The sequence below is a fragment of the Perca flavescens genome, chromosome 2 (assembly GCF_004354835.1).
Source record: "Perca flavescens isolate YP-PL-M2 chromosome 2, PFLA_1.0, whole genome shotgun sequence".
In the NCBI taxonomy this organism is placed as follows: Eukaryota; Metazoa; Chordata; class Actinopteri; order Perciformes; family Percidae; genus Perca; species Perca flavescens.
The window spans coordinates 4,376,926-4,396,925 of record NC_041332.1 but is presented as its reverse complement, the minus strand read 5'-3'; the positions used below and the strand labels follow the sequence as shown (position 1 = coordinate 4,396,925).

The 20,000-nt window shown below is 41.3% G+C and overlaps 1 protein-coding gene across 7 annotated transcripts in view; it reads left to right on the top strand.

Annotated features, from left to right (window-relative positions):
• kif16ba (kinesin family member 16Ba) overlaps positions 1 to 20,000 on the top strand; it is a 67,247-nt gene that overhangs the window by 8,378 nt on the left and 38,869 nt on the right. For all 7 annotated transcript variants that reach the window (XM_028591447.1, XM_028591439.1, XM_028591431.1 and 4 more), the window contains exons 4-16: positions 3,918 to 4,034; positions 9,071 to 9,168; positions 9,924 to 10,033; positions 10,979 to 11,121; positions 11,596 to 11,764; positions 13,284 to 13,415; positions 14,764 to 14,939; positions 15,983 to 16,048; positions 16,263 to 16,322; positions 16,774 to 16,893; positions 17,860 to 17,911; positions 19,321 to 19,458; positions 19,578 to 19,660. In XM_028591447.1, the coding sequence (XP_028447248.1) occupies positions 3,918 to 4,034; positions 9,071 to 9,168; positions 9,924 to 10,033; positions 10,979 to 11,121; positions 11,596 to 11,764; positions 13,284 to 13,415; positions 14,764 to 14,939; positions 15,983 to 16,048; positions 16,263 to 16,322; positions 16,774 to 16,893; positions 17,860 to 17,911; positions 19,321 to 19,458; positions 19,578 to 19,660 (1,464 nt within the window). The remainder of the gene's footprint in view (positions 1 to 3,917; positions 4,035 to 9,070; positions 9,169 to 9,923; positions 10,034 to 10,978; positions 11,122 to 11,595; positions 11,765 to 13,283; positions 13,416 to 14,763; positions 14,940 to 15,982; positions 16,049 to 16,262; positions 16,323 to 16,773; positions 16,894 to 17,859; positions 17,912 to 19,320; positions 19,459 to 19,577; positions 19,661 to 20,000) is intronic.

Below are 20,000 nucleotides of genomic sequence, written 5' to 3'. Positions count from 1 at the left end.
AGCGTTCTGAAACCTGCCAGTTTACACCATAGACGGTGTATATATAATGGACCATCAGATCCCGTTGCTCTGGTCTGAGACCAGTGAAGGATATCAGAAGTCTCTTTCCCGGTGCTGGCTGAGTGTTACTGAGCAGCCTCCAACTGAGCTTGAAGACGTAGATGTGACGTGAGCAACGTGTCTGAAAGTGTGAAGTCTTCTGGTAGCTGTGCCGAGAGAAATCTCAATCATTCCCAATCTTACAGAGATGGAGAGTGTAGGTGTATGTAAGGAGAGAACATAGACACAGGCTAATTACTGATCACTAACATGCTAGTTAACATTAGTCATTACTGATCACTAACATGCTAGTTAACATTAGTAATTAAACCTAAACAGCTAATGGAAGTCCAAACTGCCTGTGAGCTTCTCCTGTACTATACGGTAATTCCTCTACTGTGTGACAGTAAGTCTCGTGGTTATGACCCAATCGTTAGCCTATTGTTATAAAAGCGTTCTGCTACGGAGCCATAACGTGAGCTACAAGGTAATGGAGCCTTTTATACATTGTCGTGTTTCTTTAGAAATAAACAATGGACAAATAGTCTTTAAACGCTTCAGATGTGAAGTTATTTGCTGTCAAAGTGAATGGGTCAATGGGATGCTAATGGGGGGTGAGAGCTAATTAGCATCAAAATGGCACCATAGAAGGTACGAGTTGAGGAGAGAAGCTTACCCCCCTTGGTTTACACCAATGAGATGAGACGAGACGGTGTATCATCTCCATAGCAACAACTCTTCACACTTCCAACCTAACTTCTGACTTCCAGGCTTTTTGTAACTGGACATATCATTTTTTTACGTCTTTATATGAATGTGGATAACGTTAGTGATATTGAGATGCTTGCTACGGTTACATTTCTAGTGATGAATCGGCAAAAACATGTTTTTGTTTTTTTTTTTTTTTTTTTTCACGATTCATGGCTTTGCCCGAGGCGCTCCCTTTCTTCAATCACTCTCTAGCTCCCTCCACCGTACGTGCTCGCAGGCGCACGTTGGTCGGCCATTTCGACCAGTTAACAGTTTGTAACCTAGAAATAAAATGGATTATGGATAGTTCTATTTCTATAGTTTGTAGCCGACTTTAAAAGTGGACTTCTCTATTGGCTGTTGAAACAGGTGACCCCGTAACGCGTAGCTTTGCAACTTTACACTTCTTTACAACATGGTAAGCATGATGGGAACTGTAGTGCTGAAATCCAAAAGATGTTGACAACCTGTGAACGTATAAGAAGGGCTTTCACGATTTCTATTTTGAATCGAAAAATCGACAGAAATAGGTTTTCGATATCGACTACTGAAATCAAAAGCAGTTTCTTTTGTTGTTTTTTTTCTCTCTCTCTCCATCCCTGCCTACTTGCGCACCTCCTGAAGAAAAATCCAACCGCTTTTCTAGCTGGTAGCATTCAGCTACAGACACAGGGTAACATTATCTTAGCGGTAGCCTGCTGCTGCATTATATGGCATACCTGGATAAGACATGTAATGACTGTAATAAAGCTGCAGAGTAAAGGTGACAAACAGCCGGAGCTTCAGAGGATTAATCTGGCTAATTTTGCAATTCTTCTTAGCAAATCTCTTGTGGTATTTGGAGGATTATTGGTAACAACGGTTTGTGTTTGGGTTCAGAGGGCGATGGATTTATCAGACTCTTGTTCTCAGTCAAAGCAGCTTGTTGCTGACAGACTCTGTGTTGACTCAGGACTCTTAATGTGACTCAAGCTCGTCATAAACTCTGAAATCACATAACCGCTTGGTAAACAACAAACACACCTTATAGTAAAAGGTTTTGCAATATCATGCACCAGTTAACACGTCAGCAGAGGCCTTAAAGAGACCTACATTGTAAATTTTGGAGTTGATTCTTAGCAAAAAAAAAAAAACTTTGTTCTTTCACAAATGTGTGCTCATTCATGTGTTATAACTTCCACCAACTAATCAAAGTATTCTTGTAAGCGTAGAATCTGCCATTCAGAATCCTTCAGAATACATACGAGCATACATTACAATACATTAGCCAAAGAGAGACATACCTCCATCTTTATAATACATTAGCCAAAGAGAGACATACCTCCATCTTTATAATACATTAGCCAAAGAGGGACATACCTCCATCTTTATAATACATTAGCCAAAGAGAGACATACCTCCATCTTTATAATACATTAGCCAAAGAGAGACATACCTCCATCTTTATAATACATTAGCCAAAGAGAGACATACCTCCATCTTTATAATACATTAGCCAAAGAGGGACATACCTCCATCTTTATAATACATTAACCAAAGAGGGACATACCTCCATCTTTATAATACATTAGCCAAAGAGGGACATACCTCCATCTTTATAATACATTAGCCAAAGAGGGACATACCTCCATCTTTATAATACATTAACCAAAGAGGGACATACCTCCATCTTTATAATACATTAGCCAAAGAGGGACATACCTCCATCTTTATAATACATTAGCCAAAGAGGGACATACCTCCATCTTTATAATACATTAGCCAAAGAGAGACATACCTCCATCTTTATAATACATTAACCAAAGAGGGACATACCTCCATCTTTATAATACATTAGCCAAAGAGGGACATACCTCCATCTTTAAAATACATTAGCCAAAGAGGGACATACCTCCATCTTTATAATACATTAGCCAAAGAGAGACATACCTCCATCTTTATAATACATTAGCCAAAGAGGGACATACCTCCATCTTTATAATATATTAACCAAAGAGGGACATACCTCCATCTTTATAATACATTAGCCAAAGAGGGACATACCTCCATCTTTATAATACATTAGCCAAAGAGGGACATACCTCCATCTTTAAAATACATTAGCCAAAGAGGGACATACCTCCATCTTTATAATACATTAGCCAAAGAGAGACATACCTCCATCTTTATAATACATTAGCCAAAGAGGGACATACCTCCATCTTTATAATACATTAGCCAAAGAGGGACATACCTCCATCTTTAAAATACATTAGCCAAAGAGGGACATACCTCCATCTTTAAAATACATTAGCCAAAGAGGGACATACCTCCATCTTTATAATACATTAGCCAAAGAGAGACATACCTCCATCTTTATAATACATTAGCCAAAGAGGGACATACCTCCATCTTTATAATACATTAGCCAAAGAGGGACATACCTCAGCCTTTCGCCCTCTTACACTCAGTGGCATCGTGACGAATGAACTGGAGAACACTCGCCAGGGAAGCGAAAAAAGAGAATTAAAACGACAACGCGATAGGCCAAGCAACAAGACCAAAGTTAATATTGGAGTGGCTAGAACGGCTGCGTGTAAACGGTGGAGATACTAAGGGATCATTTTGGGTTCGGCCACCGTAGGAGGATGGGCTAGAAAGTATGGGTGGGAATCACCAGAGGTCTCACGATACGATATCATCACAATACTTATGTCACGATACAATATTATTGCGATTTTAAACCTACTGCAATGTTCTATTTATCGCAATGTATTACCTTTTTTTTCCAACTTCAAATTTGTCCAAATTTCAAATTAAGTCCCCAAAAAGACATTTTGTCAACATCTGTTTAATCTAAAAAGATACATTTCTCTGTTTTTGTTCATCTCACTTTTGTTGCTGCGAAATGGGATGTCAAGCAGACAAACTGACCAACACATATATCATAAAAGATCCATACTTAGCGTCTGTGTATCGATACAGTATTGCCACGGAAAATATCACAATACTATGCTGTATCGATTTAATATTCAGTTGGTGGTCATATACAATTTCACCGCTAGGTGGGAGAAATCCTTACACGGTGGAGCTTTAAAGACGTCTCAGCAGAAATGAAAAAATCTTTATCTTGTTCTTTTTATTTGCAGGTTTTTAAAGATTTGGGCGTGGATGTGCTGAAGGCGGCGTTTGAGGGTTACAACGCCTGCGTCTTCGCCTACGGTCAGACCGGCTCTGGGAAGTCCTACACCATGATGGGGAATCCAGTGAGACTAAACTCTTTTGACATATTTAACATTTACATTTCACACTCTCTTATCCAGAAAGACTTAGCAGACAGATACCCTGTTATTCCACCTGGTATTAAAATCCAATCTGTGGCCGGGTTGGCTCAGTGGGTAGAGCAGGCGCGCATATATTTAGAGGTTTATGCCTCGATGCAGTGGTCCAGGATTCGACTCCGACCTGTGATGGTTTCCTGCATGTCTTCCCCTCTCTCCCCCCTTTCTCACCTAGCGGTCCTGTCAATTTAAAGGTGGAAAAAAAGCCCCAAAAAATAATCTGGAAAAAAAATAATAATGATCCTATCTGACTGATTGATTGGATCACGGGTAGATAGGGCTGTGCAATTAATCAAAATGTGAGAAAATGTGTTTTGTTTTTTTTACTGTTGATTTTATTTAACTTTTACTGTTTTTTTTACTCCAATCATTGCAACATCATTCCAGAAGTCAACGAGTAATCGTGTTAAATTATTGTCATTTCAATATTGACCAAAATAATCACGATTATATTTTTTTCCATACTCGAGCAGCCCTGTGGGTAGACGGCTCTGAGTTAGGGCTGCTCGATAATTGAAAAAAAAAAAAAAAAAAAAAAATCACCATCACGATTATTTCAGTCAATATTCTGAAATCACAATTATTTTACACAATTACTCGTTGACTTTTGGAAAGATGTTGCATTTATTGAAGTAAAAAACATATCAACAGTAAAACACGTTGAACTGGGAGTTTTCCCTTCATACTTTCTCCCCAGTATGTGGTGAATGGTGTACACATAAACAACCAAACATATCATATCAAACATAATTTAAGAGTTTAATCGTCGGACAAATCTGTTTTTGTGATCATTAGGAGTGAAAAATCATGTGCGTGTGTGTGTGTGTGTGTGTGTGTGCTCTAGAGTCATAAGCTAAGTTTCCATCCACTTGTCAATTGAATTATCTGAAGTTTCCGTTCATTTTTGCACTGAATCATTCATTCACATTTCACAAATCAAGCAAACATTTGCGAACAAAGTTTTGCTAGACAGAATGGATCGCGCCATCTACCAACAAATGATCAACATGCACAAGTTGTAATAGTGCATATGTGCCAGTTGATAGCGACGTATCGAGCTATAAGAAGAAAACGACGACGCTATCAACACATTGCTATAATGATGCAGATGCACATTTCTTAGATTTTTGCTATCTAAAATAGCCGTTACGTTTTGCTCGTGAATTAAATTGAAAAAGTCTCTCGTCTCCTCGTTTGTCCACTTACATCATATCTTTGTTGACGCCCGCCATGTGTGCAGACAGAGCGGAAATACTGGGCGGAAATGAACTACAACTTCTTCTTCTTCGTTTTGTGGCGGGTTGCAACCATAAAATGACCTAAAACTTAATCGCAATTCATTAATTTATTCGGGCAAATAATGTATCCATCAGCGTTTATCGCATAAGCTATCTATCTATCTATCTATCTATCTATCTATCTATCTATCTATCTATCTATCTATCTATCTATCTATCTATCTATCTATCGAAAATCCGATGAAACCGAAAGTATTTTCTTTGAGTCGATATTCATGAAATTCAATCAAATTTTACTGTTTCCATGACGGCATTTTTCATTCAATATCACTTAATTCGGATAAAAACTGGTGGATGGAAACACAGCTATAGTGAGAGAAACAAAGTGTCTCCCCTGTTTCCTTCCCAGGGTGTAGATTTAATGCTATTATTTAAATACTTTTATTACGAAGCAGCAAAATCAGGAAATGTTGGGTCTTCATCAGCAGTAACGTAACACGACTCCTAAAAGTGAACATGAAACGTAACATTAAGCCGATTTATAAATATAGAAACTAAACTCCAAACCACAGAGATTCTGGCAGAAGCTACAAACTTACTGAAAGCTGAAAAGCTTTTGGAACGTCTTTTCTCACATGAACAGGCCGCCCCACCCGTCATTCATATGTCGGCACAAAGAGACTGACTGTGAAAGATCGACAATGAGCAGACGAGATCTAAAAAAACACGCAATCTCACGCACACAGCTGTGATTGAAAAACTGTGTGGCTTCCCAGATCCTAATTCCTCCATTTCCCCTCACATGTGATTCCCTTTCTAACCTCTGATTAGCACACACACACACACACACACACACACACACACACACACACACACACACACACACACACACACACACACACACACCGGTGACGTAACGAACAAACCACGCACACGCACACACACCTGGCTAGACACGCACGCAGCAAAATTGGCTACAACACAGCCTTTATGCAGACAGAAAGAAGAAGAGGATTTATTTATTTATATTAGGACAATGCACATTAATCAACATTTCTGTAAACGCGCCAGTGTTAGCCAGTCGGCTAATTTTCAACTGTAGTCCTAGTTGCATGCATGTCTTTATGGTGGGAAGAAACCGGAGCACCCGGAGGAAACCCACGCAAGCACGGGGAGAACATGCAAACTCCACACAGAAAGGCCCGGGATGACCTGGGATCGAACCCAGAACCTTCTTGCTGTGAGGCAGAAGTGCTAACCGATTTAGGCCTACACATTCATTTGCATATAGAGCGGGGAGGTGAGATGCGATCATACTAAGTGGGCACTGAGGCCGCATTTGGAGACCCATTCTCCTGCCAGGTGGGCCCACCCGTACCTAGAGCTGTCCACTTGTGATTGGATCACTCAGCTCGGATTTTAAAACCAGGTGGAAACTGGGCCAGAGAGATAACATTCCCAGACCAAATGATTGATCGGTCTGCTTGGCTGTAGTGAAGTTACTCAGTGGAGGCTCCAGGCTGGCTCAACTCCATTTACATTGCTGGGATAAAGCATGACACAGCATGTCTCCTTCCCCCTCTGGGAATCGATTCATCTTCTAGGTCTGTGAAATGTTAGAATACGCTGGGGGAAAAAAATTACCTTCACACAGTCCATGGTGATGTCTTCAAACTGCTTGTTGTTGTCCCAAAACAAAAGATATTACATTTACAGTCATATGTGACAAGGAAAAAAACCCAAATGTTCTAATTTGAAATGCAGAAATTGGCAAAAGTATGTAATTTACATCATGTGTCCAAGTTTCCAAGACCCTGAACACTTAGTCAAACTTTTTAAAAAAGGATTAAGTGGCTGGGTTGGCTCAGTGGTAGAGCAGGCGCCAATGTACGTCGAGGTTTATGCCTCGACGCAGAGGTCAAGGGTTCGACTCCGACCTGTCACGATTTCCTGCATTGTCTTCGCCCTTTCTCTCTCTCTCTCTCTCTCTCTCTCTCCCCCCTTCTAACCTAAGCTGTACTGTCAAAATTAAAGGCGGAAAAGCCCCAAAAAGAATCTTAAAAAAAAAAAAATTTGACCAATCACCAGAAAGTATTTAAAACGTTTAGTATTTAAATTGTTACTCACTTAGTTCAGAGATAAAGCTGCTGATATTCTATATTTTTCGTACAAATCTCATGTTTGTTCAAACTTAATTTATTAGTTTACTGTTGTATTTGATATAGTCAAATATCTAAATATTTTGTCTAAAACACTAGAATCAGCCCATAAAATACCACCGTGTCTGTTTTTTAATTTAAAAAAATGTATCCCACCTCTCCACATATCCAAAAGAAATTTAAATTGTATTTATAGTATCAAGACAAGACAACAAGAGTTATCTCAAGACACTTTACAGTTGGAGTAGGTCTAGACCACACTCTGTAATGTGCAAAGACCCAACAATTCTAGTAAGTGGAGGACCGGGAGATCGGAGTCCTTCTGGAGGACAGCTGATACTATGAAGTGTCAAAGGTTGAGGTCTGTCTGTTGCTAATCTCGAGTTTAGGGTTGAATCAGCTGAGGGGAGACGCGTCGGACTCCAGACGGAGCCGGGTCAGGTTTTACTCAAATGTAGAGATGCACAGATTACAACTTTCTAGGCCGATTCCGATTTTCTTTGAGTTAGACCGGCCGATACCGATTTCATAGTTTTTCTAACCACTTTAAAGCACACACGCACACATTTATTTTCTATCTTTTCTTTAATAGAACATGTTTTGAACAGATAATGGATCACTATAAAATATGTGTCTCTCTCTGTGTGTCTTTCTGTCTCTCTCTCTCTCTCTCTCTCTCTCTCTCTCTCTCTCTCTCTCTCTCGCTTTGTGTCTATCTTTCTGTGTCTCTCTCTCTCTTTCTCTGTGTGTGTCTTTCTGTCTGTCTCTCTCTCGCTTTGTGTCTATCTTTCTGTGTCTCTCTCTCTCTGTGTGTGTGTCTTTCTGTCTGTGTCTCTCTCTCTCTCTCTCTCTCTCTCTCTCTCGCTTTGTGTCTATCTTTCTGTGTCTCTCTCTCTCTGTGTGTCTTTTCTGTCTCTCTCTCTCTCTCTCTCTGTATTTTTTTCTGTCTCTCTCTCTCTCTCTCTCTCGCTTTGTGTCTATCTTTCTGTGTCTCTCTCTCTGTGTCTTTCTGTGTGTGTCTTTCTGTCTCTCTCTCTCTCTCTCTCTCTGTGTCTCTCTCTCTGTCTTTCTGTGTGTGTCTTTCTGTCTCTCTCTCTCTCTCTCACTCTGTGTCTCTCTCTCTGTCTTTCTGTGTGTGTCTTTCTGTCTCTATCTCTCTCTCTCTCTCTCACTCTGTGTCTCTCTCTCTGTCTTTCTGTGTGTGTCTTTCTGTCTCTCTCTCTCTCTCTGTGTCTCTCTCTCTCTCTCTGTGTCTTTCTGTGTGTGTCTTTCTGTCTCTCTCTCTCTCTCTCTCTCTCTCTCTTTCTGTCTCTATCTCTCTCTCTCTCTCTCTCTCTCTCTCTCTCTCTCTGTGTCTCTCTCTCTCTTTCTCTGTCTCTCTCTCTCTCTCTCTCTCTGTCTCTCTCTCTCTCTCTCTCTCTCTCTCTCTCTCTCTGTCTTTCTGTCTCTCTCTCTCTCTCTCTCTCTCTCTCTGTCTCTCTCTCTCTCTCTGTGTCTCTCTCTCTCACTCTCTGTCTGTGTGTGTGTGTGTGTCTTTCTGTCTGTCTCTGTCTGTCTGTTTTAGGGAGATGCCGGTCTGATCCCGAGGTTCTGTGAAAGTTTGTTCAGTCGTATCTCCGCGGCGAGTCGATGGGATGAAGCGTCGTTCCGTACAGAAGTCAGGTGAGCAGAGTTTTCAACCTTCGCTGCTGACTTTACCTGCAGAAGAGAAGTCGGGACGTTTCAAATGGATGTCTGTCTCATCGTGAGCGCTGCATCTTCAGCCTCTGAGGTCGGAGGGCTTTTTCAAACATCTTCTTAAGTTGACCTTTTTTAGGGTATTTGCATATAAGTGATCCCACGTTTCTTTCTAGAGCGATGTGTGGAGAGATAATCTGCCGGTAAAGCTGAAACGTTAATGTTGGCCTTTTGAAAGTCCTCAAATCTCTTTTGAAAACAAACTGTGTGTGTGTGTGTGACTGTGTGTATTTGTTGTTTTGTTGGATAAATATCTATAAGCTGGGTGACTGAAAACCTTCACAGACAACAGTGGGTCTGCACCAGCGCTCAGTTATTAGACTCCAATAACCCTTAACAGACTGGTGCTGTAAATAACATTTTAATCTGGCTGTAAATCCAGCCATTAACATCTGTTGCTTTTGTTTCTGCTCGGACTGATAGTTCAATTTGAGGGGGGGATGTGACACAACTTTAATTCATGTACGTTAGTATATTTTTTAGCTTTTTCGGGAACAGCATCCTTCATCTTTCTTCTTGCTCTTCACACGGAGCCGTGACAGAGAACAGTTAACAGCTTGAATCAGGAAGAAACGTATTTAGTTTCCAACTTAAAAAAAAACTCACGCTGTCAAAAGGCCAAACCTGACATACAGAGCACTAAGTAACCATCATGTTTTCCTCCTGGTTTATGCCTCCAGCTACCTGGAGATCTACAACGAGAGGGTGCGAGACCTGCTGAGGAGGAAATCCACTCAGACCTACAACCTGAGAGTCAGGGAGCACCCAAAGGACGGACCGTACGTAGAAGGTGAGACTGCAGAGTTCAACTCCAGGGCCAAGAAAGTCCTGGATGATGTTCTTTTTGCTGGTGTTAGTTTAGCTACCTTACCAGTAGGAGTTTGGTTTAGGTGTGTATGTATAGGTTTATGCATAGGTGTAATTTACAATAATCAAAACTGGCCAGTGCAGTCCTATTTTAATTTCCTTTACACAAATAAAGACCTTGCACCATAACGTCATGCATAAAAGGCAGAAATGGTTGCAGAAAAATTCAGGAAATTATGTGTTTGATGTTCAAAATTTCAGTTTTGCCCCCAATGTTGAACCCAAAGTTACGCCCTTTGGGTTTATGTAGCCTGGCTTCCGTTTAAGTTCCAGTTTGTCAGGGACGATGAAGTGAAAATCTCAGGTTATTTATTGAAATTTATTGAAAAAGATTCTGATATAGGATATAAAGTTCTCTATTCCAGACTCAAGCATCACAAAACAAATATATATATTTTCACATTTTAACATGTTTTCATAGAACGAATTAATTTCATGATTGAAATTTTCTTACAATTCATAAATGAGTTACATGAATTACTGACAAGCTTTATAATTATACACTACATATATCATATATTCCCTTTACAAGCTTATACACCTGAATCATATCCCCTCTGGATCTCCTAAATATGAGAGTCGGTAAACTTAATTTTCTCAATCTATCTTCATAAGACATACTTTTCATTCCTGGAATAAATTTAGTAGCTCTTCTCTGGACCCTTTTTAGTTTTTTCTACATATTTGAATTGAAACGTACACCAGACTAAGCTACCATGTTCAAGATGGACAATCTATGTTGTGCATTTGGAAATCTTTTGTATTACGGTCTTGTAGTTGCGTAATAATTAAGTTTCTGGCGAATATTAAGCCAGTCGACCAGTTTTCTCAGTGGTTTGGTTCATGAATCTGTCCCTCCTGATCTCAGATCTGTCCAAACACCTGGTGCAGAACTACAGCGACGTGGAAGAGCTGATGGAGGCGGGAAACATCAACCGCACCACCGCCAGCACCGGCATGAACGACGTCAGCAGCCGCTCGCACGCCATCTTCACCATCAACTTCACCCAGGTCGGAAAACTAGTCCCTCACTTCAGAAAGTAGAGCATTTCTCCGCAGTTTGTTTGTCTTGAATGATTCACTGGCAAAATATGAAAAGAACATGAATTCACAGGATTTCTTTACTGAAAGCAACGAGCCATTATTGCACCTTTTTTTATTTTTTATTTTAATATTCAGCAAAACTCTAGAGCTGCTCCCTCTTAGTCAACTTAGATCTCTTTAGTCCATGAGTCATGTTTGATGCTTTTTTTCATGCTGAATGACTTATTTCCAAGAAACGTACGAGCACATCTCTGGTAAACACAAGAATGAAAGTGGTGCTTTTAGCAGGACTCTTTGTGGAGAAACTCAGATTTACAGATCTGTCGATCAAATCAGCTAATCGATACAATTGAATGAGTGTTAGTCGACTAAGAATTTCTTCAATCGAGCACAGCCCTACAAAACTCAGACGAATGGTTCCTGCTCTCCGTCTCTTGTCAGGCCAAGTTCGACGCAGAGATGCCCAGCGAGACGCTCAGTAAGATCCACCTGGTGGATCTGGCCGGCAGCGAGCGGGCCGACGCCACCGGAGCAACGGGCGTCCGCCTGAAGGAGGGAGGGAACATCAACAAGTCGCTGGTCACCCTGGGCAACGTCATCTCCGCACTCGGTCAGAAACGCAAGAAGATGACGATGATGATCTGAAATCTGTTTTTACATTTTCATACGTCTATATTTTGTGTTTTTTATGTTTTGATTCGATCCCTTTCATTTCCGTGTCATGCACACAAAGTGGCCAACCCTGATGGCTTTATAAGACCAGCACATTTTATGTTTCTGGGTTCACAAAGTTTCATTAGATTTCACAAAATTATAGGTTAACCCTCTGAGGACGAAAGGCGCACAGGCACATCCAAACATTGTTTGAAAAAGCGTTATTAGGAAATATCATTTCAGACATTTATTTACAATTTTAATCCTATATAACCGAAAGACTTTGGCAAACTCATTTCAAGCACCGAAACAATTCGTACACACACACACACACACACAACCGCAGACAGACAGACAGACAGACAGACAGACAGACAGACAGACAGACAGACAGAGACACACAGACAGAGACACACACAGACAACTGCGCCCACCGCATACACACACAAACACACACACCATAACTTAAGGTTTGTTTTCAAAAGAGATTTGAGGAATTTCAAAAAGCGAACATTAACGTTTCAGCTTCAGCGACAGATTATCTCTTCACACATCGCTCTACAGTAGAAAAAATGTTGACGTCACTGTTCGGAAAGCTGGGTTTGTTCTGAACATTTTGATATGAAACACACGCGGATCAGTTTTATACAAAACCCTAAAAAAGGTCAATTTAAGAAGATACATGAAAATGCCCTTATACACCTCGGAGGGTTAATTTACAGCTCGCTCTTCAAAGTCTTCTCTCCGAAGCTTGACCAATAAAATCTGCTACAAACAAGTTTCCATTTCGGAAGCATAACTTACATTTTTCATTATCATCCAGCCAGAAGTATAAATATATAAAGGTCATTTTAGTAAAAAGTACATCCCTTAAGTCCTCGCAAATTCAGCCATAAATTCATACATATTCCGTTCGGCCTCCTTTCTCTTATACTAAACAGCTATTTTGTATATATTTGTTTCAGATTTATTGTTTATTCTTAATTTTTAAAGGTCCACTGTGTAGTGTTTTAAGTATTTTATTAGCTAAAATCAATGTCTTCGTTCATAAATATGTCCTCATTATTATCAAAATGACAAAAAAGTGAAACATTGGAAGAAGCCTCAGAAGTCATAGCTTCTTGGTCCATAACGGCTACCGTAGTTGCAACACGCATTTGAAAAAGCGAGGCGTTAGAGAACACTATTCGTTTGAATGCAAAATACAGTTTCACCGCTAGATGGGAGAAATTCCCACACAGTGGACCTTTTTTTTAATGTTTGTTTGTGTATATATGCACCTATCACCAAGGCAAATTCCACGTAGGCCACCTACTGTGGCAATAAACTCCTTTCTGAATCTGATAAACAGGACAACAAAACAAAAAATTAACATCATTATCTCAATTTCCGCCCGCTCACATAATAAAAGTCTGTCCTCTGGCTGTTTGTTGCTCCTGCTGACTGGAGGATCTGTTTTCCTGTTTCTGTTCCAGCTGACATGACGCAGGACGGCGTGAACACCAACCTGAAGAAGAAGTCGGTGTTTGTTCCCTACAGAGACTCGGTGCTGACGTGGCTGCTCAAAGACAGCCTGGGCGGCAACTCCAAGACCATCATGATCGCCAGTGAGACGCAAACATTAAAGCACATACGCACACATTCCGAATCACTGTGACATTAGCCTGGTGAGACCTTCCTGATAGAGATCGAGAGAATTTGGAGCCGTTCGCCAAACGACCGACCAATCAGCCTTGGTTCTGAGGCGGGTTTAGGTGTGATGCAACGAGAAGCGACTGTTCGGTCTAAACAACGTGGCGGCTTCCACGGATGAGATGAGCGTAGCTATCGCAGCAAGTTTTATCCGAATTAGAAAGTATTCCTTCATTGAAAGAAGAGCAAAAAAAAAAAAAAAAAAAAAAAACGGCACTGGAGGCTTTTCTCGGAGGAAAAAATGTTTCTGCTCTTCTCCCGACTGGTTTTCGGCAAGAGTTTGATCTGATTGGTTGATTTGGCCCGTCTATGAACAACTATAGGTGGTGATAGACAGATGATTTATCCAATCAGCTAACCAGGAATTTCGCCCCTTTCCAAAAGTTCTCCAACGGAAAGTTCCCAGATATGCCGAGCAAATGAGAAGCGATCCATCCGGTGGAGTCAGGTTACCGTGACGTTGCGCTAACATAAAAACACTTCCTGTAGACTAGAGGGGTCAAACTCAACCTCACGAAGGGCCCACGCTGAAAAAATGAAAATCACAGCAAGGCTCAGACATGTAGAGTTTATTGACGTGCTTCAAATCAATCAACATTTATTTATATAGCACTTTCCAGCAACCAGCAGGTCTCCAAAGTGCTTTACATCAGGAACCAAGAATAAAACAACATATTGTACAATAAAAAGAATGAAAACATAGAAAATGGTAAAATTAGAAAAGGTTACTTAGAAACTGGAGGAGGAGAGGGTTTGTTGTCACACCACTACTACGTATTAAAAGCCAGTCTAAACAAATAATCAAAAAATCACAGTACACTCACTACAAAAAAACAAAACTCCACTAGAGGTGTGAGTCTTCACTGATCTCTTTTGATTTGATATCTCGATGCATCACGATGCCTCAAATACATTTTTCTATTAAAGCCATGTAGGATATTTAATTCATAGCTTTTCAAGCTTCAAAAACCAAACATTCTGCAGTGCTCTAATACTAAATAAACTGGATACATAAAACTATACAGCACTGAGCACATGGCACTTCCTGAATGTGCAAAACACACACCAGAATATGTAAACAGAAATGTTGTCAGGCCGACATTACATTATAAACAGAAATAATCGATTATGAGCCGGCCGATTATCGATGCAGCATCGTCCACGATTCGATGCATTGATTATTTGTTTAATTTCAACACCTCTAGACTCCACTACTGGGTCTATTAAAAAAACATTATTTGATGTATTTGTTTCTCTCTGCAGCCGTTTCCCCCGCCGATGTGAACTACGGCGAGACGCTCAGCACTCTGCGCTACGCTAACCGAGCCAAGAACATCATCAACAAACCCACCATCAACGAGGACTGCAACGTCCGGCTGATCAGAGAACTGCGGGCCGAAATCGCCCGACTCAAAGCTCTGCTGATTCAGGGCAACCAGGTAAACAAACCCGGACTGATAGGACGGTTACAAAGAGTCTGCAGGAGGTCTCGCTCTGCTGCTCTCAACGTTTCGGTCTCAGGATTCAAATTAACTGATGTTGAGGGAGGATTGTTCAAAAGGTAGGGGATGTAACCATACACTCAACTCACGATTTGATGCGATACACCATCTTAAGGCCCTAATGCACCAACCCAACTGTCGGCAGTAAAGCCAGTCGGACTGATCATTCTCCCCGAGTTGGTCCAAAAAGTGCCTCAGAACACACCGAAGCGACGCTGACTTGAGCGTACGTTCTGCGTGTGCGCGAGACGTAATACGTTAACTTAACAACAGACGTATGGTATTAAACAAAGGGACGAAGGGTCGTCGGAAACTAGAAAAGGATGAAGCAGTTTGAGGAAAAGTGACGTACTTGTTGGACTGGAATTGTGAGACAGTACCCCTTTATGATATCCTGTTGTGTCAGTAACCTACTACTAACTTTAAAGGTGCCCTGCAACACAAAACCGTTTTTGTTTGTATTTTTTTAAATATGTCCGGTCCATATGTGTTTGTGTTATGTCGGTGAATGTGAAAATAAACTGCCACCTGCTGCGGAGAAATCAGGCCAATTACAAAAGCTGGTCAGTCTGACATCATGCTGCCTGAGCTCATTACTATTCATGAGCTCGCCCAGTTGCGCTGGGTAAAGGATTCTGACAGCCAGGCTCTCATTGGCTAGCTGTTAGCCAGTCAGAGTCAAGCAGCTTAGCTCATTGAATATTAATGAGAACTGGCACAAATCGAGCCAAGTCTTCCTCCAGGCTTTCTATACCACGCTTGGATGGCTTGAAACAAGGTAACCAAGGCATTTTTTCCACAAATAATGTTACGGAGTCCATGGTAGAACTCCAGACATTACCACAAAGTCATGAAATACGTGTGGCAGGGCACCTTTAACTGTCATGATTATTATGATCAAAAAGTCACTGCATGAATGTCACTGAGGATACAACCCAGTCTGTGTGTTTCTGACCCGTGTGTCTGTGTTTGTGTGTCAGATTGCTCTCCTGGACTCGCCCACTGCTCTGAGTATGGAGGAGAAACTGCACCAAAATGAAGCCAGAGTAAGTCTAAATGTCTTAAAAAAAAATGTAATTATTGAACCAGAAAGCGTGATGACTGCTGCACCAAACTACAGCTTCTTTTGGCGTTTATGTGAACTGAAAATGTGGCTCTTTGTTTGTGTTGATCTCTGCTCTGCGGACGAGTTTAACTTCCTGTTTTAGTTGTTCGGTTGTTTCTGTTTTCACCTTTATCGTTTTTTTTGTGTGTTTGCAGGTCCTGGAGCTGACTAAAGAGTGGACCAACAAATGGAACGAGACTCAGAACATCCTCAAGGTAAGGTTGCCTATCATCCCTGTTATTGTACATTTTCATTTCATAGCAAAGAAAACTCACGAACACTCTTAAGTATATTTTTGCAAGATAGACAAAGTTTTAATAATCAGTACTAGACCATCTTCAGGCAGAATGATATTCATGATTCTGGGCGCCCAGATAGCTCAGCTGGTAGAGCAGGCGCCCATGTATAGAGGATTACTCCTTGACGCAGTGGGCCCGGGTTCGACTCCGACCTGCAGCCCTTTGCTGCATGTCATTCCCCCCTCTCTCTGCCATTTCACATCTTCATCTGTCCTGTCAATTAAAGGCATAAAATGCTCCAAAAAATAATCTTTAAAAAAAAAGAATGATATTTATGATCCTTGACTCTTGCAGTATTTGCAGTACAAGGCAAATAGTTTCTATGTGAAAGCGTACTTGGCAATAAACCTGATTGTGATGTGTGCAGGAGGAGACTCTGGCTCTGAGGAAAGAGGGGATCGGCGTGGTGTTGGACTCGGAGCTGCCGCACCTCATCGGCATCGACGATGACCTGCTCAGTACCGGCATCATCCTGTACCATCTGAAGGTCCGAAATCACCCGAAAACACTTCAGAGCCTGAATCATCTGGGCCCATATCCAGGGCCCAGTTTTTCAAAAGTAATCCAGTGGGACTTCGGATCACAGATTGGATCAAATCTTGGAAATGGGTTTTTCAAAAAGCAAAAGAGGGATTCCGAACTAAGATCAGAGCCCGTAATCGGATCTTACATTTGATCTTGATCAAACCTGCCCTTTGGGTTTTTCAACTTTGATCTTGGTTTGGGATCTATTTGATCCCCCAAAAAAAACAGGATTATCCTGATCCCATCATAAGGGTGGATTCAGTTGTGATTTTTCGAACTGATGATGTATACATTTCTTCATATTTGAAGCATATGTGTAGCATGTTACATCTAATGAGATATGGCAAACAACAAAAAACAAAAAAACATAACAAAATAAGGAATGTAAAATGTTTCTGTTTATTACAGTTTTTCTGTTTCTTAAAATTAAAACAAACCATGGCTATTTGTGGCCTCTGGTATTTTGCCTAGCTGTTGTTCTTTGCTGAGCCAGTAGGCTACACTGTTGGTTCCATTTAAGGCTCTGGTCAACAGGATTTGGTAATCCTGAAATTTGGTATTTGGATCACTGTGATCCAATCCAACGTTCTTTTTAAAAAAAACTGGCATAAAAGTAAGATGGATCAGGTGATCCTGGATAGCAAAACATGGGATTTCCAAATTCGTATCAATTTGATCCAGATTAAATGTTTTGAAAAACTGGGCCCTGGATCACCTGATCTGATTTAAAGGAACGTTGGATTGGATCACTGTGATCCAAATACAAAATTTCAGGATTACCAAATCCTGTTTACCAGAGCCTGAAGTGGAACCAACAGTGTAGCCTACTGGCTCAGCAAAGAACAACAGGTAGGCACGATACCGTAAACGTCATCTTCCAGGCAATGACAAGCAATGTAATCTTTATCTCTTTCTTCTTCCATTTCAGGAGGGACGGACATACGTGGGAAGGGAGGATGCCTCCACAGAGCAGGACATCAGTAAGTTTGTCAAATGCTATTTTTTTTTTTTTTGTATCAACAACCAGTAGGAATTAATTTGAACAAGCTGCAGCAGTGCAAGATACGGTCACACCAACAGTGTTAAAAAAGGAGGAAAACCTTTTTCACAGAGCTCATTTAATTTAATAGGAAAGATAAGAAAACACTTTTGCAAATACTCGACCACATGCCGACTTTTAATTAGTATGGCACCGAATCCAGATTTTCGGGGCTATGGCTGAATCCTGAAGTCCCTGGTTGAGATTGTGCTGCCTCCTCCTCCCATCCTCAGTCCATGAACCCAGTAAACACATGAATGAAGTAAACAGGGACTGTCCTTCCTTTGCCGTACCTGAAGTTGCTGCATTCAGGCTGCTGTCTGGAGATTCCTTCGTGCACAACTCGTATTCTTCCAGATGTTTCATACCAGATGTTGTAACAGCGGCCATGTTGTGTATAGTTTAGGGTCCTCGCCACCACCAGACCAATCAGCATTGATCAGATTGAACATGTAGCTGGACTTGAATGGCCTTCTTTTGACTGAAAGTTCTGCCAAACAACAACTTGTTCTGCTCACCAGATCCATGTCCACTTCCTCACAGCCTGCTGCATTCAACACTCCACCTACGTAAACACCTTCCCGTACTCAACGGCGCCATCACTACGGCGACCAGCGTAGCGCAAACGTAGGGTTTGGTGGAAAAAAAAATTATAAATCAAAAAGCCTAGTATTCGGTTGAATCCTGGATTCGGTGCATCACTGGTTTTAATATATAAATATCATGTTTATACATCACACAAACCTCATGTACCGGTTGTTGATGTATAAAAGTCAAACGATGTTCTTCCTTTTCCCCGAAAGAGGTTTGATTTCCTCAAACCCGTTTTTTGCTCAACACTAACCTTTTTTAAAATCCACTTTTGTTGCAGAAAGTAAAACATGCAGTTGCCATTTGTAGTCACCTTTTTATATTTTGAGTAATTAAGCAGTTACCCATCAGCCAAATAATGGAAATATGCCCAAAAATGGGTTGTCCCTCAAGAAAATGTGACATTTTGCAATATAAAAAAGAAGCAATATGACATTTTTGACCGTTTTTATCGCCATATCACAACACATTCATTGCACACACACACCGAATACATCTCACCCTTCATTCATAGCAAACACATTCATCTTTCCTGCAAGCACATCCTAACCATAACCTAAAAACACAACTTGCCCACTCTCACACTAAGTGGATAGCAAATATTCTAATTCCAATATTCTAGGTGCTGCACCTCGGCCTTATAATTTTAGGGGAAAACCCCGCAGTAGCTCCATTGCTGATTCTTGTAGGTGTGCAGGAGTTAATTTAGATTTTTGTGTAATCTCCACGTCTCTCCTGTGTCATCTCTTCCTCCTGCAGTCCTGCACGGTCTGGACCTGGAGAGCGAACACTGCATGTTTGAGAGCCAGAACGGCAAAGTGACTCTGGTGCCGCTCGGCAGAGCCCAGTGTTCAGTTAATGGCGTTCAGGTGACGGAGCCGATGCCGCTCAACCAAGGTACAGAGCAATCCGAAACCTTGTGACGGCTCATCAGCCGCCTTAAATGTTTAATCTTCAGACGTGAAAGAGGACTCTGTCCTGGACTGTTTTCAGTTGCTGTCGTGTTTGTCGTCCAGGTGCTGTCATTCTGCTCGGCAGGACCAACATGTTTCGCTTCAACCATCCGAAAGAGGCGGCCAAGCTGAGGGAGAAACGCAAGGTAAGATTTCATCTTCTTTGATTCTTTTTTTTGACTTTTTTTAGGCCTTTATTGACAGGACAGCTGAAGACATGAAAGGGGAGAAAGAGGGAATGACATGCAGCAAAGGGCCGCAAGTTGGAGTCGAACCCGGGCCCGCTGCATTGAGGAGTAAACCTCTATATATGGGTGCTTGCTCTACCAACGGAGTTATCCGGGCGCCCAAGATTTGATCTTCTGAAGGTTGGACTGAACCTAGTCTATATCCACGAAATTCCACTTCTGGGATGGCTCCGCTGCTGCCTGAAATTCTGCCGGATGTCCCTCATTTTCGGCCAGATGTCCCGTCCCCCTTCCTCTG